The following is a 24,631-nucleotide window of genomic DNA, read 5'->3' on the forward strand; positions in this document are numbered from 1 at the left end:
GTCTCAACATACAATGGTTTCAACATACAATGGTTGCCTGGGACCAATTAATATTGTAACTTGAGGGACCAGTGTAGTACTGTGTAGTATGCTGGTCATTATTATTGATTGTATTTAATAGTAGCAGTTATTGAGTATTAGTCTTTCATTAGTTTGTTTGGAACATAACCCTTTGCTTTTTGCTGCATTCAGGAGGGTCTAATAAAGCTTATTAACTGCTATATTTACATGTTGTGTGTTTTTAATGTTATATTTTTTGTCTGGTCTTTTTGCCTTATACATGTATAATAAATGTTGTCTATATATTTATTATGTATATTGGTGATTAGGCACTTTTCTCTCCTTGCTGTACTTTCTTTCTTTTGTGAGGAGTATACCACATCTGCATGGTAGTTGCACCCAAGATTCTAATATGGTTAGTGGGGCCCATACATTGGTGTTAAATAGAGATGAGTGAACTTACAGTAAATTCGATTCGTCACGAACTTCTCAGCTCGGCGGTTGCTGACTTTTCCTGCATAAATTAGTTCAGCTTTCAGGTGCTCCCGTGGGCTGGAAAAGGTAGATACAGTCCTAGGAAAGAGTCTCCTGGGACTGTATCCACATTTTCCAGCCCACCGGAGCACCTGAAAGCTGAACTAATTTATGCAAGAAAAGACATCAACTGCCGAGCTGAGAAGTTCGTGACGAATCGAATTTACTGTAAATTCGCTCATCTCTAGTGTTGAAGCAGTGGTTTGTCTTGCTCTTCCTTGTAGTATGTATGAAGACAGCTGTCAGACTCTTAGTAGGACCGCCCCCTGGACTCCTAGGCCCAGATTAAGCAGAAAATTAAAATAAGTAAGTTATACAACATTTTCCCCCAAAACTATATATCGATGTGCTCAGCTCCTCCTCCCTATAGCATGCTGCCTGAAGATTGAGCTGTATGTTCCCCATAATGGGTTACCGCGAATGTCTACATGTTATGGGACTATGAAGGTGTTTGGTGGTGACCCAGATACAGAAGACTGTGTGCGGCCTCCATCACAGGTGTTTGCACCTTGCACCCCACGGAGGAGAGCTCAGACGTGTCATCCTGCTCCCACGTACGTCCCTCACTTCCCTAATGATCCGGGGCCCCCGCCGCACTCCCTGCTGCCTCATGAATATTACATCCAGCAGTACCGTGTACTTAGCCTCCAGTTATCTCCCTCAGCCTTCCTGGACATTACTGACCCACTTAAGTCTGTTTTCTCTCTCTATTGACCCTTGATCTGTGTCTATAGCACTTACTATGGCTTATCAGTGCTCTCCCCATCATTGAGACCTCCTAAACCAGACATTTCTTCCATGTTTGAGACATTGGGGTGATCTCAGGACATTTCGGGATGACTTATTAGCAGCTTTTTATTCAGTACTTTAGCTTTCCTATCTGCACGCCCACTTGTTTAAAGGTGTGAGAATAAAGCAGACGTGGTGCTGAGCTGCGGGTCTGGGAGAAGCTCTGTGGGGGGAACAAAGGAAAGACAGTGAAGTCTTATGGATCAGAAAAGTCTATAGCAGTGGTCTCCAACCTGCGGACCTCCAGATGTTGCAAAACTACAACTCCCAGCATGCCCGGACAGCCAACGGCTGTCCGGGCATGCTGGGAGTTGTAGTTTTGCAACATCTGGAGGTCCGCAGGTTGGAGACCACACTGTCCGGGCATTCTGGGAGTTGTAGTTTTGCAACATCTGGAGGTCCGCAGGTTGGAGACCACACTGTCCGGGCATGCTGGGAGTTGTAGTTTTGCAACATCTGGAGGTCCGCAGGTTGGAGACCACACTGTCCGGGCATGCTGGGAGTTGTAGTTTTGCAACATCTGGAGGTCCGCAGGTTGGAGACCACACTGTCCGGGCATGCTGGGAGTTGTAGTTTTGCAACATCTGGAGGTCTGCAGGTTGGAGACCACTGGTCTATAGGGAAGATTTATAATATGTAGAGGAAGAATTGTGCAGTTGCCCATAGCAACCAAGCAGATCGCTTCTTTAAAAAAAAAAAAAGCTGCTGAAAAATAAAATTAGTGATCTGCTTGGTTGCTATTGGCAACTGCACCACCCTTCCTCTACACAGGTTTTGATAAATCTCCTTCAATGACTTTGCTGACAATGTAGCGATGGATTTTCCTGTCCATACATGTTCTCTAGTATAGTATTGGGATAGAATCATTTCTCATATAATGCCTATTACTTCAATGGTAATCTTACCCGGACTTAAAAGCAGTAAAATGTAAGTACAATGGAGGAGATAATAATAATAGGTTACAGTGTAACCTTAGAGCAGTGTTTCCTAGCCAGTGTGCCTCCAGCAGCGTCAAAACTACAACTCCCAGTATGCCCAGACAGAGCTTTGCTGTCCAGAAATGGTGGGAGTTGTAGTTTTGCAGCCACTGGAGGCACATTGGTTGGAAAACGCTTCCTTAGACTAAACAGTAGAAGAGTTGCAAGATGTCTGCCTGGAAATACGGGGCGGACATTCCACATATAGTAGCCAGGACCACTCCGAAATGCGTCGTCTCCACTGACTGCAATGCATTTCTGTGTGGATTTTGTCAAAAGAAATGACATGTCAATTTTTTTCGCCAGTTTCAGGGGTTTCAGATGTTTCATCCACAGAAATTTCGCCGTGTGCACTGTTTAGCAGAATCCCATTGAAAGCAATAATGCATTAAAGGAGTACTCCACCCCTAGACATATTTTCTCCTGTACAAAGGTTAGGGGATAAGATGTCTGATCATGGGGGTCCCATGCAGCACCCGGCATTCTAAACAGTATGTTTAAGAATGCTGGGTTCCCGTGGCGGGAGACGTGACATCATGCCATACCCCTCTCCATTCCTGTCTATGGGAGGGGGTGTGACGTCTGTGGGTGCTACACAGAGATTGCAGGGGGTCCCAGCCCGGGACCCTGTTTGTTAAGAATGCCGGGTGCTGCACGAGGTCGTGGGGGGGCCCCAGCAGTGAGACCCCCGTGATCAGACATCTTGTCCCCTATCCTTTGGATAGGGGATAAAATGTCTTGGGGGCGGAGTACCCCTTTAACTCTACAAGTGTATTTATATGCCAGGTTCTGGCTTACAGGCTGCTCATCTATAAAGATCCTGTTGCTGATTCTACATCTTTTACCCCTATAGCTCTCTTTCCAATTACAGTCTACATATGGTATAGTATTCTGTCCCTCATCCCTTCCATTTAAAGGGGTACTCCACTGCCCCTGCGTTTGGAACATTTTGTTACAAATGCTTGGAGCGAGCGGCGGTGGTCGTGATGCCACGGACAATCCCCTCATGACGTCACGCCACACCCCCTCAATGCAAGTCTCTGGGAGTCTCCCATAGACTTGCATTGAGGGGGCTTGACGTGACGTCACGATGGACGTGGCCATGATGTCACGAGTCTCAGCTGCGGGACCCCTGCGATCAGACATCTTATCCCCTATCCTTTGGGGATAGGGGATAAGAGGTCTAGGGGCAGGATACCCCTTTAAGAAGCCCCAGAGTTTTGAAGTTGTACCTAGGTTCTCATTGAAGTGTGATCTCCCTAAGGGTAGGGCCACACATACTGTATTCTGCTGTGTATTTGCTGCTGCCTATTTTCCTACCTATTGAAGTCAATGGGTAGCAAAATCGGCTGTGTATGTTGCCACCCATTTACTTGTCCCTACCCGAACAAGTGCAACTTGTCATGTACCATTCTACACAGATCATCATTCACTTACTGCCCAGACCCCGCACAGTGACTGCCTGGGAGTGCAGAAGAACTGTCTTAATATGTTTATGGGGATGATTAGTCTGAATATAATGTATGTTATTTGGGGTTTAATTGGATTTCTTGAGGTTTGTGGGCATCTCTTTTTGCTAAAAAGATTACCAACCGCTTAATAAGATTTTATTGCATAATCTGTATGCAGAATACAAAACAGATCCAGCCTCGTCCACAAACAAAAGCTAGAGCCTTATGGTTTGCATGGTCATACTATGCATTGTTAGGATTGTCCTATCATTAAGCATTAATGGCATAAGGTTCCATTTACATATTGTTAAAATAAAACGACCCGGTGATCTTTTGTTCAGAAGTCATCGGAGAGATTTCTTCTCTGCTTTAGAGGAAAGAAGCAGGATCTCTGCTGTATATAGTGTACAAGACTCCTTCTACACTACAATGGGGAGATAATAAAAAAAAATTGTTACAATATTACCTTAGACCAGTGTTTCACAACCTGGGTGCCTCCAGCTGTTGCAAAACTACAACTCCCAGCATGCCCGGACAGCCAACGGCTGTCCGGGCATGCTGGGAGTTGTAGTTTTGCAACAGCTGGAGGCACACTGATTGGGAAACACTGCTGTAGACTTAGAAAATGCCGCCACTAGGACCTCTCGGATGGCGTTGTCTCTATACACGGCAGTGCATTTCTGAGCGGATTCTGTCAAAAGAAATTACGTCACTTTTTTTCGGCTAAGGCCGGAATCGGGATTTGTGCATTAGAGGTGTGCATTGCAAAAAATTACTGCAAAGTCAATTTACATATTGTAAAAAAAAAATAAAATAAATAAAAACAGTGATCTTTTGTTCAGCAGTTATCGGAGAGAGATTTCTACCTTGCTTCCCAAGGAAGAAGCAGAACCTCTGCTGTAGCATGGCAGTATAGTGTAGAAAACTTCTTCCTCAGGAGAGTGAAGAAAAGACTGTTTTGGAAAATGTCAGTGCGGAAAGAAGACTGACTTATTCCTGTCCAGAACTGCTTCTAGCTGCTAGAGGAGGAAGGAGACTGATTTCATCCACAGCTGCCAGAGGGGAAAGGAGACTGATTCTGTCCAGGGCTGTCCTAAGCTTTCAGAGGGGGAAAGAGAATAATGTATAAAACATTTTTAGGAAATTTATTTTTTTTGTGCTGGAAACATAGTAAATTAATGTAAAATAGGTATAAACAACCTTTAAGCACTATTCATATTAAAATGAGTTGTGGATGATCACTTCAGAAAGTGTTTTCTGTAAGGCATAATTTAATGTGCACAGCATTCACGACTTCTGCATGTACTTAGAAAAACGTATGCATTAGTCTATAGAACTAGTACATTGCACAATAAAGTAGACACATATAGACATTGGCCCTCATTTACTATTGCAAACCCGACATGTTTTGTCGGGTTGTGCACCAGTTTCGGGCGCAGTGTGCCTAAAATTTTGTCTGCGCCTGAATTTGCACCTGAAATGAAAAAAACCCCAACTAACTCTCCATTTTGCTAAGAAAACCAGAAAAGAGGGCGTGGTTGTCGGGAAAAGGGGGCGTGGTCATCGGGAAAAGGGTCGTGTTCCCGACATTTTCACAAAATCCCAACATATTTACTAAAGTTTCCACAGAAAATGTGGTGGATTTGAGCTGAGGAAAACCCTACAGATCAGAACATGTGTAAAAAAGCAAAATGTAGGGAAAGTGGAAAATGTAGGGAAACCTTAGTAAATACTGTGGAAAATAAATTGTAGGGAATTAAAACCCACAAAGAAACCTACACAACACTCTTAGTAAATAAGGGCCATTGTCTTCTGTGTAGCACTCTGCAGTACTGAGGATCAGCTTATCTAACTACTGACACAGCCACGTTCTGCTGAGCAAATCCTCTGTATTAATGGGTATGAAAACTTAATCAAGCCATTCACTGCGATGGCTATGTCCAAGGGGGGTCTACCCATTAAAGGGCCAGAAACACCAAAGGGGAAAAGATCTTTTTTACTATAATAGGAATGTGTTTTTCCAGCTGTGGCGGCAGAAATTGTGCGTCAGGGATCTTATATGTCTCACTTTGCCAGGTTAGATATACAGGTTATTGTTAGGATCCATTTCTCCTTGTGATCAGTCAACTCCAGCCGTGTTGATTATCAGACAGATTTAATGCACATGTATCGATACAGGTGGATGATCTCTTACAAGCAGAGGAACAGCTCCGCAGAAGAGAATCATACCCCAAAATAGATTACAGCTCTTTTATATGGCAACATTCTAAGTGTAAGTTCATTGGCTAAGGAAACCCCGGTGGCTCATAGTGTTAAACTTTATTACCAATCACAGGGTTCCTGTACCTATTTCCATTGACGAATAGTTCACCCTTCGAGAACTCCTAGTGCTACAACTGAGCATGTGCGACCATCAAAGTAAAGCTCCTCTACAGGTCGTAACTAGGTAACAAGCTATAAACAACACATTTTGGACCAGTATGTGGTGAGGAATTAGGTAGGAAACTACTGAAAAGATGTAATAAGTGTATAAGAAGGAATTTTACTTTTTAACACATTTTTCAATGATAGGCAGGTTTTCTATGCCGTAATACCCCCTGAACATTTAAAAAACTTTACCTGGACTGCCCCCTTTAAGCTTAGGCTGCTTTCACACTATAAAATGTATCCGTTTTAAAGATCCGTTCAATGTTCTGTTCTAAAAACCCTGAAAATCGTCCGTTAAGAAATCTCATTATAGTCTATGGGATTTTTAACTTTATAGCCCGTTATTAATAACGGACGTTATTTTGTGACGGAAGATAGTAATGAGAGAAATAGTGCATGAACTATTTCTTCCGTTCATTTTCCCGTCACAAAATAACGTCTGTTATTAATAACGGGCTATAACGGGTTAAAACGGATAAAGTAAAAATCCCATTGACTATAATGGGATTTTCTAATGGCCGTATGGGATTTTTAAACGGACGTTTAATGGCCGATTTTCAGGGTTTTTATAACGGAACATCAAACGGATCTTTAAAACGGATGAATTTTATAGTGTGAAAGCAGCCTTAGTTAGTGCAGACAGTTTGTTTATATTTAAACCAGACATGTATTTTGGTTTGACCAGGGGAACCCAAAGTGTTGCATAAATGTGTTCCTACCTGTTATTGCTAGTTTTAAGGTCTGTATTGCCTATGTTAGGCTGGGTTCACACCACATTTTGTTAAATACGGTTCCCGTATACGGCTGGGAGGAGGGGGGCGGGGCTTAATCGGGGCGCCCGCACTCAGCCGTATAGGGGAACCGTATTTAATGCATGTCTATGAGCCGACCGAAGTGAACCGCAGTCTCCGGTCGGCTTCGTTTTCGGCCGAATGCGGTTTCCCGACTGCAGGCAAAAACGTGGTCGACCGCGTTTTTGCCTACGGTCGGGAAACCGCATACAGCCGAAAACGAAGCCGACCGGAGACTGCGGTTCACTCCGGTCGGCTCATAGACATGCATTAAATACGGTTGCCGAATACGGCTGAGTGCGGGCGCCACGATTAAGCCCCGCCCACCCCTCCTCCCAGCCGTATACGGGAACCATATTTAACAAAACGTGGTGTGAACCCAGCCTTAGGCTGGGTTCAAATCACGTTTTTCCCCATACAGGAGCGCATACGTCAGGGGAGAGCTAAAAACTTGCGCTCTCATATTCCTGCGTATGCGGTCCCGTATGTAATTCTTTTCAATGTGCAGACTGGAGTGAATTGGTCGGCTCATTTTTTCCCGTATGCGGCTTTCTACGGTACCTAAAAGCATAGTCAACCACGGTTTTAGGTCCGGTAGAAAACCACATATGGGGAAAAATGAGCCGACCGGTTCACTCCAGTCTGCACATTGAAATGAATTACATACGGGACCGCATACGCAGGAATACGAGAGCGCAAGTTTTTAGCTCTCGTAAAAAAAACAGGGGAAAACGTGATGTGAACCCAGCCTTACTCCCATGGAAAACTTTTTATTTTAAATCAACTGGTTCCAGAAAGTTAAACAGATTTGTAATTCACTTTTATTAAAAAATCTTAATCCTTCCAGAGAAATACAAAAAAGAAATGCATTTCCTCTGATGTCATGACCACAGTGCTCTCTGCTGTCCATTTAAGGAACTGTCCAGAGCAGCATATGTTTGCTATGGGGATTTTCTCCTGTTCTGGACAGTTCCTAAAATGGTCAGCAGAGGTCAGCAGAGAGCACTGTGGTCAGGACATCAGAGGAAATGCATTTCTTTTTTGGATTTCTCTTTAGTATACAGCCCCTAAAAAGTACTGGAAGGATTAAGATTTTTTTAATAGAAGTGATTTACAAATCTGTTTAACTTTCTGGCACCAGTTGATTTAAAAAAAAAAAAAAAATAAAGGTTTCCACAGGAGTACCCCATTAACCTGTAAAGCAATCTTCTTATCTTGTTGATGACTGGTGGACGACTGCTGCAGAACCTCTTGTAAAGCTGCAGATGAAGATTGAGTGGTCTGCTGCCAAGTGACTATTGGGCAGTATATCCTTCTTGGATAGAAATCTCTGTACAGCCGAGCGCAGTTTGTCAGTATCTGGCAGCCCCTGGATGTTCCTGCATTTCATGTCCTCAGTAATCTGCTGACGCTGTTCAGTTTGCAGGCTGAAAGCTCCATAGCTAGTGCGAATGACTGTAATTTATTGCCAAGTTCCTAATGTTCCGCCCCCCCTGCGGTGAGTGTGTGGAAGGAGCGCTCCAGGCAGGTCATATTCGGGAAGGGAAGTGTTTCTTACCAAGGCTGTGTACTGTATGTACTGACATCTCCACTGAGAATTTAATGCTGGCTAAGCATCTTTTTTTTCCCTATTAGTAGCCATGGAAGATCTCTGTGGTTTCGGGATTACGTTGGTGAACCCCTCGGTATAAGCACGCATCTTCTCATGGGTAATGGCGGCATCGGCGCTGTTTACAATGCTATATTCCCCAATGAGGCGCATTCTGGAAGAGCCTGTTGCCATGGTGACAGAAACCCGCTTAGTAGAAAGATCAGCACGCCTGGTTATAATAATAGAGTCCAGATATGCTAAGCAGTGGCTCAGGGCAGGGATCGGCTTTCTTATTCACTTGGGCCTTTGATGTGCTAGAAGAAAATCCGCAGACCGATGTTATGCTGAGAAATGGCAAGACGGTATCTTTATGCCCTGAAGAAAGCGGCGCATGACAACGCTCCTGCCATACATAGATGCTGTGGTTTTCTGACTGCCTGTAGACAAGCGTTTCCCAATCAGTGTGCCTCCAGCTGTTGCAAAACTACAACTCCCAGCATGCCCGGACAGCCAACGGCTGTCCGGGCATGCTGGGAGTTGTAGTTTTGCAACAGCTGGAGGCACACTGATTGGGAAACACAGCTGTAGACGATGCTGCATCAGAGCTCAGTTTACCAGTTTTCAGTAAAGAAAACCCATCGATCCTCAATTATACTCACACGTAGAATTTATAGAATAACCCAAAATGTCATGTATCACAGGTGAACCGCCCACAATTCATAAAGGGGTACTCTGGTGGAACACTTTTTTTTAATTTATTTTTTTTTTTTTAAATGAACTGGTGCCAGAAAATAAAACGGATTTGTAAATTACTTCTATAAAAAAAAAAATCTTTATCCTTCCAGTACTTGTTTGCAGCTTTATGCTACAGAGGAAATTCTTTGCTTTTTGAATTTCTTTTTTTGTTTTGTCCACAGTGCTCTCTGCTGACACCTCTGTTCATGTCAGGAACTGTCCAGACTGCTATGAGGATTTTTCTCCTGCTCTGGACAGTTCCTGATACGGGCATCAGGTGTCAGCAGAGAGCACTGTGGATAAGACAAAAAAGAAATTCAAAAAGAAAAGCATTTCCTCTGTAGCATACAGCTGCTTAAAGGGGTTATCCAGCATAAGGTGATTTTAGCAAGTACCTGGCAGACAGTAATGGACATGCTTAGGAAGGATCTGTGGTTGTCTTGGGCTAAATGGCTATGCTGTGAGATTACCAGAACACTGTGGCTAGCTTTTGTGAACTTGTATTTCCTGTTTTCTTGTTTGCCTACAAATCCCATGATTCAATTTTCCTCCTTCCCACACATCAGCCACCCCACCCATTGAAACATAAATGAGCTGCAGACCTGTGGTTTTCAATCAGGGTGCCTCCAGCTGTTGCATTAGTTGCAGATTGATCTCTCCACCCATTGAAGCAGACAGGCTCCCTGTCATCAGCTGACTAGTGAGTCAGGTCTCGACCGCATTGCAACCTGGGAAAAATCTGAGACAACAGTCATTGTTGAGAGATTTGTGAGAAAACCGTCACACACAGGTACAGACACTATATTATGAACTACGCTAACTTTACAGCCTCTGTAGCATAGTCAAATAAAAAAAAATCCTGGAATACCCCTTTAAAAGTACTGGAAGTGTAAAGATTTTTTAATAGAAATAATTTACAAATCTGTTAAACTTTTTGGCACCAATTGATATATATATATATATAAAAAATAAATAAATAAATAACGTTTTCCAACAGAGTACCCCTTTAAGTCTTTCTCTGCCTGAGCCGTGAGACTGGACTGCCTCTATCCCGTCAGTGTCTTATTCTAGTGTACAAATTTTCAGCACCAATAGAGACTAGTCTAAAATTTAAATTACTCCTCCCTGCAAAAATGTCTCTGCTATTCCTTAGTATAGGCCAAATATGCCGGAACATTCTCAAGTAATAGACATAAAAAAACAATCAAAGTATTTGGGACATTATGTGATCCACCATATACCATGATGGAACACCAATTCAACACCTCCACCACTTAAAGAAACGTTCCCATCTCGTAAATAGATGACATATGTCCATGATATGCTATTACTTGATGATCTTTGTGGGAGGGGGAGGGGGGTCATCCACTGGAACCCCATTGATTCTGAGAAAGGAGATGATGTACTAGTGTAGCACTATGCTTCATTTATGACTTTTCCCCAGCACCATTGTGTAGGGAAAGGAGTTTTTTAAGGTGATGGAAAGGGAGGAGCCATCAGGCTGGAGACAACACCACAATGCAAATAAAAGAACTACACAACTTCCTATCAGGGATGAATCATGCAAAAGCATACCTAAGCCAGTACAGTAAGTTATATCACTATAATAGTAAGTTTTATATCTTGGGGGGTGGGGGGGGGGGGGGGTGACAGTTTTATCTAAATACTATTTTCTTATACTTTAATACCCCTTTAATTTACTCTCCTCTCCCTCAGGGTCTATTCACATGGCAGAATTCCACCTCAAATGAAAGCCCATAGACTTCTATGGGATTCCGCACTCCCATTCACACTTCTGAATTTCCGCAAGCGGAAATTCAGAAGTGTGAATGGGAGTGCGGAATCCCATAGAAGTCTACAGGTTTTAATTTGAGGCTGAATTCCGAAAGCGGAAATTCCGCCGTATGACTAGACCCTAATAGATCTGAGCTTTCTTATCAGTGTTTATCCACGTAGAAAAATATACATTCCACTATTTGGTGTGATAAGACAATTGACTTTTCTCTGTAGAAGAAGTGTCTGTAGCTTTGTGCACTTGGCATCAGGGATGGCGCATAGCATTGTTAGCTTTTTGTATTGGCCATATCTACAACCGATACCACTAGCATAAAAGCCATGTCAGTCAATCATGTTTAATAGGCCTTTCAGTACTCAGTCTGGCTCAACATACTGTCATATTTGAAAGTGTCTCAGAATCTACAAAATGCTGGGACCTGGGGTCTACAGTGTTCTGTCCATCCTTGTTGTTCTCTTTGTTATTCAGCCCATTTGGAGACAGACTGGTCTAGCATGTGTAGCTGGAATGGTCAGACGTGGCTGCAGCGTGCCAGGTCTCTGTGCCAAGGTGGCCTTAGGATAGCAGTCGTGTTGATCTTAACACAAGAAGACAGTTCTGGGTTTCCGCTTCGTTCTTTTACAAAGCAGCATTTTGTAGTACAGCTTCACCTTCATAAAACTGAGCTGCAATAGAAATGTCTCCATGGATGTATACATTTTTGTCTCTACATGGCTCTGTCAGAAACTGCTTCCTTTTTGGACCAAGGTCATGACCGTTTTGCATACATTCCAAATGATGTTTAGTCCCAAAGTTTGCTTACTGATATAGTCCCTGGTCACATTGAAAAATTGTAAACAAAAAACAAAGGAAAAATAGTCCGGCACCACTAATGTCATATATTAAACTATCATATTGAAGGCAAACAGCACATGTATCTGTCCAACAATGGCAAATGTTGTGGAGATGCTCTTATCCAAAAGATCCATGAACGGCAAGATAAAGCACTGTATTTCGTGTCAGCAGCGGACAGTTCATTAGACAGGACAGATGATGGGGATACAGGTGAGGCGGGGGCGTAACACAGGGGCGGCAACAAGTTTCGTGCTCCACAGTGCTTCCTCTGGCCCGTACAGGCCACAGGAGCGTCAACAAGATTTGCGCTTGTACAGGCCACAGGGGCAGCAGCAAGTTTTGCGCTTGACGGCGCTTCCTCTGGCCCGTACAGGCCACAGGGGTGGCAACAAGTTTCGTGCTCCACGGCGCTTCCTCTGGCCCGTACGGGCCACAGGGGCAGCAACAAGATTCACGCTGGGATTCGGCGCTTCCTCTCGTCTGTATGGGACAAAGGGGCGGCATAAAGTTTTGCGCTCGACGGCGCTTCCTCTCGCCTGTACGGGCCACAGGGGCGCCAGCAAGTTTTGCGCTCGATGGCGCTTCCTCTTGCCTGTACGGATCAAAGGGGCAGCAGCAAGTTTTGCGCTCGACGGTGCCTCCTCTTGCCTGTACAGGCCACGGGCGGCAGCAAGTTTTGCACTCGACAGCGCTACCACTTGCCCATACGGGCCACAGGGGAGGCAACAAGTTACCTGCTCTATGGCGCTTCCTCTGGCTCATACGGGCCATGGACAGCAACAAGTTTCACGCTCGACGCCGCTTCCTCTGGCCCTGACGGGCCAGAGGAAGCACCGTCAAGCGCGAAACTTGTTGCTGCCCCTGTGTTACGCCCCCGCCTCACCTGTATAACCATCACCATCAGCTATCTTTGTGTCTGTCCTGTGTAATGAAGCTGTCCGCTGCTGACACAAAATAAATCCTGAACTGTATTATCGATACCTGTGGTGAGTTCTTTATCTTCAGCCTTTTATTGTGTTCATAAATTGTAAATAAGTATGTGCTTACTATAGTGGGGGCTGGGGAATGTTTGAGTGAGTGCTCTACTCGTCTCTCTTGGGCAGCCCCATATGTATGAGTATGAATGGAGTCGGCATGTCAAAATAAAGGAGTCAGAGTGCCATTCTAGAGATCACGATCTAACACTGTGGACAGGGGACTAACTAAAAGGGTTGTCCAGGATTGGAAAAATACTGCTTTTTTGCAAAAGCAGCACCACTCCTGCCCTCAGGTTGTTTGTAATACTGCAGCTCAGTCTCATTCACTTCAATGGATCCGAGCACAACCTGTGGACAAGAGTGGTGCTGTTTTTCCAAGAAAACAAGCAGCATTTCTCTAATCCTGGACAATGCCTTTAGTTTAGCTCAGAAAACCCCTTTAAGGTTGTATTCAGACATTGCAAAATGAATCGGCAGAAACCTTGCACCCTTACCGCACTGCAGCTAAACCACGGCAAAACTCAGATCCTTTTCGTTTTTGCAGAGGTTTCACTAGGGTTTTTCATAGTAAACATAAAAACAAGTAAATATATTTTCACGCATACTTTAACCCATAAGGCCTCATTTACACGCCGCAATTTCTAAGTGGAATCCAGCGTAAAAAAAATTCTCAAAAAGCCTCAATGGGATTCTGTTGCACCGTGCACACAGCAAAATTCTGGACTCCACTGAAAGAATGAACATATTCATTATTTCAGCGAAATCCGCTTAAACATGCATTATTGTCAGTGTAGACAGCACATGTCCGAGTGGCCCCCGCACCAACTGATTGAGTGTTGTTCCAAAATGAGCACGTCAGATGTGGGCACTGTATGGGCGAGTCTTTTCTTAAGCATGCATTATGCAGTTTTACTATTCAGAGCCTTCTCATGAGAAAAAAAAAAAAAGTGGAAAAAAAAAAAGCTCTGATCATGTTATCTCTAAGAATGCAGTATCGTATAGTATGGTATTGTTTATATATGTTGGCATCAAAGATACAAACCACATACCGTATATACTCGAGTATAAGCCGACCCTAATATAAGCCTAGGGTGGGAAATACATCACCCCCGACATCATCACCCCCGACATCATCACCCCCGACGTCATCACCCCCCGTCGTCATCACCCCCCGTCGTCATCACCCCCCGTCGTCATCACCCCCCCGTCGTCATCACCCCCCCGTCGTCATCACCCCCCCGTCGTCATCACCCCCCCGTCGTCATCACCCCCCCCGTCGTCATCACCCCCCCGTCGTCATCACCCCCCCGTCGTCATCACCCCCCCGTCGTCATCACCCCCCCGTCGTCATCACCCCCCCGTCGTCATCACCCCCCCGTCGTCATCACCCCCCCCCCCGTCGTCATCACCCCCCCGTCGTCATCACCCCCCCGTCGTCATCACCCCCCCCCCGTCGTCATCACCCCCCCCCGTCGTCATCACCCCCCCCCGTCGTCATCACCCCCCCCGTCGTCATCACCCCCCCCGTCGTCATCACCCCCCCCGTCGTCATCACCCCCCCCCGTCGTCATCCCCCCCCTTCGTCATCCCCCCCCCCTTCGTCATCCCCCCCCTTCATCATACCCCCCCCCCCCCCTTCATCTCCCCCCCCCCCCCCCCTATCATCACCGCCTGTCAGTGGTCTTCAACCTGCGGACCTCCAGATGTTGCAAAACTACAACTCCCAGCATGCCCGGACAGCCACCGGCTGCTGGGAGTTGTAGTTTTGCAACATCTGGAGGTCCGCAGGTTGAAGACTACTGAGAAGGGATTGACAGGCGGAGAGTTCACTCGAGTATAAGCCGAGGGGGGGTCGTTTTCAGCACGAAAAATCGTGCTGAAAAACTCTGCTTATACTTGAGTATATACGGTATGTATTCTGTCGGTGTGGCTATACAGGTGACGATGTTAGAGGCCTCCCTGGCATCACTCTCGTTCTGGGGATATGTGATTCAGCAGATTGCTAGACAATAAAGCAGTGTCAGATGTGTCACTTGTCATGTGTCGGCTGTGAGCCCATCAGGCAGCACTTAGCACCAGTCCTATCACTGAGATGTCACATGGGCGCTAATGGGGAAGAACAATGTTTTTACCATTTATTCTGTGAGCTGGAACCCACTTTTTCTTCCTATTTACTAATGGGGAAGGGTTGGCAGGAAACGTCACGTTGATTTCCGCCAACAAAATAAAACGTCAATATGGATTAACTTTTAATAAGGCCACGAGAGCCTGGAACACAGCAGATATCTGGGTCTAGACATTGTGGTGGCTGCTACTGTTCATCCACATTATATAACCCGGACCCTCGAATTCCTGCATAAAAACAGAGCGGATGTAAACTAGTCTTCACAGCGCAACAATAGAGCAGAGAGGAACAATTCCCATTGGCCAAGGAGGTGTAGAGTCCAGAAATGCAGAATTGTTTGGGTTATCCAAAAAGTTTATTTGGATTCTAGATCATTTTAAAATGCATTATATAATTGCACCAGTGTTACTGATGTGCATGGTTTAATGGTTAACCAGCAGTGCTATATCCTGGGAACTATTAAGGCATACATTGTTAGCGGAGTTCTCCATATATTCCAGTGTTTCCTGACCAGTGTGTCTCCAGCTGTTGAAAAACTTTGATAGCTCTGCGCTGACTGCACGACTACTGCTGTGCCAGTGTTAAAAACCCCTTAATGCACAAAACCACAAGGCCAGGATATAGAATATGTGATACCGACTCTGACCATATCTGAGGAAAGGGATTTAGAGGTCATTATTTCAAAGGGGTACTTTAGGGGTTAATAGACTCAAAGGGGTACTTCGGTAGAAAACAATTTTTTCAATTAAACTGGTGCCAGAAAGTTAAGCAGAATTGTGTAGGAAGTTGTGTAGTTCTTTCCAGTCTGACCACAGTGCACTCTGCTGACACCTCTGTCTGTTTCAGGAACTGTCCAGAGCAGCATCGGATTGCTATGGTGATTTTCTCCTACAGTTCCTGACATGGACAGAGGTGTCAGCAGAGAGCACTGTGGTCAGACTGGAAAGAACTACACAACTTCCTCTGGAGCATACAGCAGCTGATAAGCACTGGAAGGATTAAAGGAAATCTGTTATCAGAATCACCCGCACTAAACCTGTTACACAGGCTTGTAGTGCGGGTGATCCTGATTAAAACGCTTCTTACCTGGTTAAAAATGGTTCAGCGGTTCTTAAGATATCTATATTTTTAGTTTTCTGTTATTCCCTGCATTGGGACTCAGTGGGAGGTGTTATCATCTGGGACTCGGCCACACGTCATTCTAGCTGGGCGGAGCTGCCGCCCGGCTCATGAATATTCATGGACTTATCCTCGTAATCTAACTCCTTTTTCTAGGTCTGGTGGGGAGGGCCGCGCGTGCGCCGCGTTCCGTACACCCGGAAGTGCACCCCTGCATGAGTGAAGCCGGGGGGAGAACGCCACTTCCGGGTGTACGGAACGCGGCGCATGCGCGGCCCTCCACACCAGACCTAGAAAAAGGAGTTAGACTACGAGGATAAGTTAATGAATATTCATGAGCCGGGCGGCAGCTCCTCCCATCTAGAATGACGTGTGGACGAGTCCGAGATGATAACTCCTCCCACTGAGTCCCAAGCCAGGGAATAACAGAAAACTAAAAATATAGATATCTGAAGAAGCGCTGAACCATTTTTAACCAGGTAAGGAACGTTTTAATCAGGATCACCCGCACTACAAGCCTGTGTAACAGGTTTAGTGCCAGTGATTCTGATGACAGATTTCCTTTAATAATTTTACATAGAAGTCATTTTCAAATCTGCATACATTTCTGGCACCAGTTGATTCAAAAACATTTGTTTTCCTTCGGAGTACCCCTTTGAAGGTATGCAGACAATGTTATAGAGCAGCTGGAAATGCTAGCAGAATGCTTTGGTGTATAGGGAGAGGTATAAGCAGTAGAGAAGTTCTCATGCCGCTGTACAGAACACTGGTGAGGCCTCACTTGGAGTATTGTGCGCTGTACTGGAGGCCGTATCTCCAGAAGGATATAGATACTCTAGAGAGAGTTCAGAGAAGATACTAAACTAGTACATGGATTGCAGGATAAAAAGTAACAGGAAAGGTTAAAGGACCTTAACATGTATAGAAGAAAGAAGAGACAGAGGGGATATGATAGAGACTTTTATATACATAAAGGGAATCAACACGGTAAAGGAGGAGAGCATATTTAAAAGAAGAAAAACTACCACAAGAGGACATAGTTTTATATTAGAGGGGCAAAGGTTTCTGCAGTAACATCAGGAAGTATTACTTTACTGAGAGAGTAGTGGATGCATGGAATAGCCTTCCTGCAGGAGTGGTCGCTGCAAATACAGTGAAGGAGTTTAAAAATACATGGGATAAGCATAAGGCTATCCTTCATATAAGATAGAGATAGGTATAAGGCTATCCTTCATATAAGATAGAGATAGGTATAAGGCTATCCTTCATATAAGATAGAGATAGGTATAAGGCTATCCTTCATATAAGATAGTAATAGGTATAAGGCTATCCTTCATATAAGATAGAGATAGGCATAAGGCTATCCTTCATATAAGATAGAGATAGGTATAAGGCTATCCTTCATATAAGATAGAGATAAGCATAAGGCTATCCTTCATATAAGATAGAGATAGGCATAAGGCTATCCTTCATATAAGATAGAGATAGGCATAAGGCTATCCTTCATATAAGATAGAGATAGGTATAAGGCTATCCTTCATATAAGATAGAGATAGGCATAAGGCTATCCTTCATATAAGATAGAGATAGGCATAAGGCTATCCTTCATATAAGATAGAGATAGGCATAAGGCTATCCTTCATATAAGATAGAGATAGGCATAAGGCTATCCTTCATATAAGACAGAGATAGGCATAAGGCTATCCTTCATATAAGATAGGGATAGGCATAAGGCTATCGTTTATATAAGATAGGGATAGGTATAAGGCTATCCTTCATATAAGATAGAGATAGGTATAAGGCTATCCTTCATATAAGATAGAGATAGGTATAAGGCTATCCTTCATATAAGATAGAGATAGGTATAAGGCTATCCTTCATATAAGATAGAGATAGGCATAAGGCTATCCTTCATATAAGATAGAGATAGGTATAAGGCTATCCTTCATATAAGATAGAGATAGGCATAAGGCTATCCTTCATATAAGATAGAGATAGGCATAAGGCTATCCTTCATGTAAGATAGAGATAGGCATAAGGCTATCCTTCATGTAAGATAGAGATAGGCATAAGGCTATCCTTCATATAAGATAGAGATAGGCATAAGGCTATCCTTCATATAAGATAGAGATAGGCATAAGGCTATCCTTCATATAAGATAGAGATAGGTATAAGGCTATCCTTCATATAAGACAGAGATAGACATAAGGCTATCGTTTTATATAAGATAGGGATAGGTATAAGGCTATCCTTCATATAAGACAGAGATAGGCATAAGGCTATCCTTCATATAAGACAGAGATAGGCATAAGGCTATCCTTCATATAAGATAGGGATAAGGGCTATTCATAGTATTCAGGATATTGGTCAGACTAGATGGGCCAGATGCTTCTTATCTGTCGACACATTCTGTGTTTCTATCCTCATCTACCTACCTGGACTGTCACTTTAAGGGTAGGGTCACACATGCTGTATTTTGCTTCGTATTAGCTGCTGCATATTTTCCTGCTCATTAAAGTCGATGAATAGCACAATACTGCACGAGTGACCCTGCCCCCTAAGATCCATCACGTTTCTTAGTAGAATAGTTTGCCAGAAACCAAACAGATTGGTAGCCATTAACGGGGTTTTTACCTGAAACATTTCCATTCCTATTTCTTTAAAGCTTGTGGAACAGACAAACAAACACACTGTGTGAACAGAGCCTAAGGCAGGGTTTCCCAACCAGGGTGCCTCCAGCTGTTACAAAACTTCAACTTCCAGCATTCCCGAACAGCCAACGGCTGTCCGGGTATGCTGGGAGTTGTAGTTTTGTAACAGCTGGAGGCACCTTGGTTGGGAAACGCCGGCCTATAGATTAGGCTGCGTTCACACGGCCGTCTAGACCCGTCCCGTTCTTCTCCCCTCAAAGATATAAAAAAAACGGGCTTTAAAAAAAAAAAACGGACAATAACGGATGCAAACGGATGTTATCTTCGTTTTTGTTCAGTTAATAAACCATAGAAAAATATTTTTTTTTGTTCTGAGCATGCTCAAAAGTAAAAGCGGATCAAAAAACGGATGCAAACGGATGACATTAAAGGCTCATCCGTTTTCCATAAACTTCAATGTTAAATTTACTGTATCCATTTTTTCTTCGTTTTTTTTTTTTTTTGACGGAAGAAAAAATACTGCATTCTGTTTTTTCTGCCGTCAAAAAATAAAAAAACGGAAAAGAGTGCAGACATGAATGGGATTTTTTTAAAGCCGTTTTGAATCCGTTTACAGCCTGCAAAAAAGGAAACGAAACGGGGATAAAACAACGGGGACAGACGGCGCTGTGAACGCACCCTTATAGTAACATTGTTTAACTTTGGTTGTCAGTCTTTGTTTAATGTTATTGTGAGTGATAGTGGCAGAATATGGCACACGGCGGAAGCTTTGTTTTGCGTGACGTGACTGCAGTAGTTTGTTGTTGACGTCTTGTAGTAATAGAATCATCTTCAGTCAGTCTTGTGTTCAGGAGCTGACCGCCATCCCAGTCCTGTAAGGACCCTGGATAGCTCCCATAGAGTAAAGCCTGATGACACAGGATAGTTGGGATGCCGCCAGCAGAGAAGCCTTGTCAGCTGGAGCCTCTGCGAGCGTAAAACCAGGCAGCCCGATGCAATCTCTGCCGTACGGTTAAGTGGAATCCGATACTACTGCTCCCATATCCATCATGTAGTGTTTCATAAACCTTTTCCATCCTCCCTGAGGTTCCCGCCCCTGCACACTCTTACAGGCATCCCCAAGAGAGCCCCCTGTGCCGGTAATTGACCGTCTCCTGGCCCAAGAACCCCCCCCCCCTCCTCCCCTCTCTCCCTCACATCCAGACTCATCTCTCAGACAAGCAGATCTACTGACAGGGACTGCTCTCCATTGCTTTCTTTCCCGTTGTTCTCCCTTGGAACCATTCGTGTGCAGTGGAAGTGACGGGACCAGCGGGAGCTGCAGTGAAGAGATTGAATGGATTGTACTGGGGGAGTTGGCAGACGCCGCCGCCGTACACTGCACAATTAATGGAGTGGCTGCAGGAGCGGGGTGAGTGGGGACCCTACCGCCTGTCATTCAGGACCACAGTGGCCGGGGAATCTTTGTTTACATCTGCTTACGTCTTCCCCCGCTTTCTCCGCTTTGGGTATTTGCAGGGCTCTGGTGGGTAAACTGAGGTGACCTTTCCTCTGGCCACTTTAGGGCCAAGTCAATGTCTGTTTAGTCGGTGAAATTGATGGGTTAGAGAATTCACTTATTTCTTGCATTAGCTGAACAATACATATCTCTAAGCTCCATCTGCTCTAGTTATGTCTCTCCAGGTTGTTCCTACTGCATCTCCTCATCAAGTATCCCTCCTCCCCCTTGGATCGTAAACAGTGACTGTATTTCCGTCTGCGGCAGTATATATATATGGTGATGGAAAGGGTATCGCTACAGGGCCACCTATACATAGACCATGGTTTCCCAACCAGGGTGCCTCCAGCTGTTGCAAAACTGCAACTCCCAGCATGCCCGGACAGCCGGTGGCTGTCCGGGCATGCTGGGAGTTGTAGTTTTGCAACAGCTGGAGGTACCCTAGTTGGGAAACACTGACATAGACGTACAGTAATCTGTGCCTATTTGTATCTATCCAGGGGACTTGGATGATATTAGAATTGAATCTAACTTTTTCAAATATATAGGTTATCATGTGTATAGAATAGGGTCTACAGCAGTGTTTTTTAACCAGTGTACCGGCTGTCCAGGCTGGAAGTTGTAGTTTTGCAACAGCTGGAGGCACCCTGGTTGGGAAACACTGACATAGATGTACAGTAATCTGTGCCTATTTGTATCTATCCAGGGGACTTGGATGATATTAGAATTGAATCTAACTTTTGCAAATATATAGGTTATCATGTGTATAAAACAGGGTCTACAGCTGTTTTTTTTAACCAGTGTACCGGCTGTCCAGGCTGAAAGTTGTAGTTTTGCAACAGCAGGAGGTACCCTGGTTGTAAAACACTGGTCTTCAGCATGGCAGACCATACTTATACAGTTCTGATACACACAGTATACAGTACTGATCTAGTGTGTTGTCCTAGTGTTTGCATATCGATCACAATGTTAGTTTTCTCTATTCGCTATGTTCGCACGGCAGAAATTCAGCTTTTCCGCTCAAATTCTGTGCAGATTTGTAACATTTGTACAAAAATCAAGCGGAACAGAATCCTGCAAAATTTAAAGACCTGTCTTTTAAATTTTGCTGAATTTCCGTGGCGGAATGTCTACTATGGATGTTCCTCCGTGTGAATAGGACAGAAGAATCCCATTGCACATGATGTGCAGTAAATTTAGCAGAATTTCTGAGCGAAATTCTGCTCGGAAATGCCGCTGTGTAAACATAGCTTAAAGGCGTGTTCAACTGGCTACAGAAAGTTAAACAGATTTGTTAATCCTTTCAATAATTATCAGCTGATGAAGTTGAGTTGTTGTTTTCTGTCTGGCAACAGTGCTCTCTGCTGACATCTCTGCTTGTCTTGGGAACTGCACAGAGTAGAAGAGGTTTGCTATGGGGATTTGCTTCTAAACTGGGTGTTTCCCGAGACACGTCATCAGAGAGCACTTAGACAGAAAAGAAACACTCAACTTCAGAAGCTCATAAGTACTGAAAGGATGAAGATTTTTTAATAGAAGTAATTTACAAATCTGTTTAACTTTCTGGAGCCAGTTGATATATATAGAAAAAAAGTTTTTTCCTGGAATACCCCTTTAACTCTCCCATCCGAAGTACAGAGCTGAGATTGCCTTAGGTGATAGAGCAGCCTGATCCGCTGTGGTTACTGATTCACGGTTGACACAAATGCCATTAATCCTGTTAGACAGCGCAGTAAATGTCTATAGGAACTTTACCTGTCACGTGCCCTTCTATTGCTAAGCAGAGCCACTAGAATGCATGAGTACGGGTAATCCCTTGCTATACTTCCATCTAGCTTTTCATCTCTATATATAATTTATGCAAACATTAGTATAGATGGATGCATATAAATAGAGTTGAGCGAACTTACAGTAAATTGGCTCGTAGCGAACTACGCAGCTCGTCTGTTGATTACTTTAGTCTGCGTAAATTAGTTCAGCTTTCCAAGGGCTCCAGTTGCCTGGAAAAGGTGGATACAGACCTAGGAGACCTAAGACTGTCATCCCGGACTTTTCCAGGTAGCCAGAGCCCTTGGAAAGCTGAGCTAATTTACACAGACTAAAGTAATCAATAGCCGAGCTGCGAGGTTTGCAACAAGACAATTTACTGTAAGTTCGCTCAACTCTACATATAATCAAACCCTGCCACTCTCCTATGTATATACTCATCCACTTGACGCCCGCCTCATTTTACCGTGAAGCCTCCCTGATTTCATTTGCGCTTCTAGATTAATGTTTCCATTGTATGTTTTGATGTAATAAAAACTCTGGTCCCAGGAGGCTTTGGCGCAGTGCATCGCACGCTTTGTTATGTAATCGTATCTGTTGTTCTGGAAACCACACTTGTCTGTGCCTTGTGGTGATAACATAGCAGACGTGCGTATGACGGCTTCTTGTTTAATTGTAGAGAAGGGGTTGGATTTCGTTCTAGCGTCTCCTTAGGAGCGATATGCAGTGGAGTGAGTCGGGTGCCCCTCTCTGGTCATCCACTGCAAGTACTGGAAAGCAGAATACTAGTATACTAAGCCTAGGAACATCATTTGTAAGGGTGAAAAAAGACACACACCCATCAATGTCCACCTATTACCTGCCAGTGTTGATTTAAAGAGAGGCAGAAAAATTATGCCTAATTTTTTATTTATTTATTTATTTTTTACATGTCATTGCCAAAAGATTGGTTTCCTTCATCTTGGTTAAGAGTAGTGTCGATGATATGTTGATGACAGTGTGGTGGACCACCGGTGTATGGCGGGACCACCGGTGTAGCGGTGTAGGTGGTGGGGTCAGATGGTATTAACCCCTGGGGCAAGATGTTGTTAACCCCTAGTGTTCATGATGGCAGAGTGATTTTTGGGTGCCGGAACCACACGAACGGTATCTCTGCAATTCCAATGGCTAGTTAAGGAAAGGAGAGTCCACAACCAGTTATGGTTTAATGGAGGCTTTACTGATTATAAGACAGATTGAATTATCTTCACAGCTTGGCCAGATTCCCAGAGAGGTGGCCAGGAACCCAGAAGGACCTCGCAGCTTGCTGGGACTTATTGTAATAGACTTTAGGTAATTATCTTGAGGTTTGACTATATGCAGGACTTGACTATTTGTAGTGACAGCAGACATAGACTTTTGACTTACTGGAATGACTGTAGCTTTTTGGCCTTCCAGATGCTGGTCACTGGTAATGAGATCTCTGGTGTTTGCTGGTCTGGTCTCAGTAAAGACTGATGGTACAAGAGAGTGAATTGTAATAGCCGCCCCTTTATATAGTGTGGGGGCTGGACTAAGGCCCATTGGTCAAGCTGCGGATCATAGGTTAAGCTGGTGCTCTCTGGGAGAACATGTGACAACAAATCATGTAACTGCATAACATAATATGTGACAGACTTACAGGTCCTTGAGACAACCTCTCACAGGTCCTTTAGACTAACTATACATTAGGATCCTGTCTATACTTTAAAGCAGTACACACAACATTCTGGAAACAACAGGGGGAGACCATGCAGGGGAGCCCCCAGGTCACTGAGGGTCTCAACCTGATTGGGCCTAAAGGTAGTACAGGACCATGTCCTGTACTGGGACATTACAACAGGGCATTGAAAAAAAGGTACAAGAATTATTTTTTTGTCTTCTGAAGTCCCGAAAAATGGTACCAAGCACTAGGACTCTGAGAGACCTCTTGGACTGTGTCTTATAAGCCTGTAGCTAGGAGGTTTTTGAATTTTCCACCTACATGGTTGAGCTTTTTATTGACTTTTGAGGGAACTTTTTATCTTTTAGACAGAGTTCACACCAGATTTAGGCCATGTTCACACATTTGCTTGATTTGGCGGCACCAGAACTGCTCGGAAATGCGCCACCTTTATTAACAGCAGTGCATTTTCGAGCAGAATCCGCAGAAACATTAAATTCCGCCGTGTGCACTGGGCAACAGAATCCCATTGAAATCAATGGGACTCTGCTGCAGCTAAATGTCCTTTCCCATTTTTGAGCTTAGGAGTCCAGTCGGCGGTCTCACTAACACTTCTCTTTATGGGCATAATAATGAGTGCTGCCCATTGGACTCCTAAGCATAGCAAGCAGAAATTGAAACAAATAAAATAACAGCTTTATAGTGAATCTTTTTCCACAACACTATATAGCAATCTGCTCAGCTCCTCCTGCTCTATAACAAGATCCTGAAAGATCAGACTGGATGTTCATCAGGACGGTTCCTGTTAAACCACTGTTCATTCTGGGCTTAGGAATCCATTGGGTGGTCCTTCTCAGTGATTGACATCCTTTCCTGTATGATCATATGC

The 24,631-nt window shown here is 44.2% G+C and overlaps 1 protein-coding gene across 5 annotated transcripts in view; it reads left to right on the forward strand.

Annotated features, from left to right (window-relative positions):
- ABR (ABR activator of RhoGEF and GTPase) overlaps window positions 1–24,631 on the forward strand; it is a 442,924-nt gene that overhangs the window by 128,684 nt on the left and 289,609 nt on the right. The window contains exon 1 of one of the 5 annotated variants that reach the window (XM_056559134.1): window positions 19,693–19,807. The exons of 3 other annotated variants lie outside the window; for them this stretch is intronic. In XM_056559134.1, coding sequence (XP_056415109.1) covers window positions 19,708–19,807 — 100 coding nt within the window. In that variant the 5' untranslated portion in view covers window positions 19,693–19,707. Of the gene's footprint in view, window positions 1–19,692; window positions 19,808–20,025; window positions 20,208–24,631 lie in introns of those variants that run through there. One more of the 5 variants, XM_056559137.1, reaches the window with a different exon arrangement.

The sequence above is a fragment of the Hyla sarda genome, chromosome 2 (genome assembly GCF_029499605.1).
Source record: "Hyla sarda isolate aHylSar1 chromosome 2, aHylSar1.hap1, whole genome shotgun sequence".
Taxonomy (NCBI): domain Eukaryota; kingdom Metazoa; phylum Chordata; class Amphibia; order Anura; family Hylidae; genus Hyla; species Hyla sarda.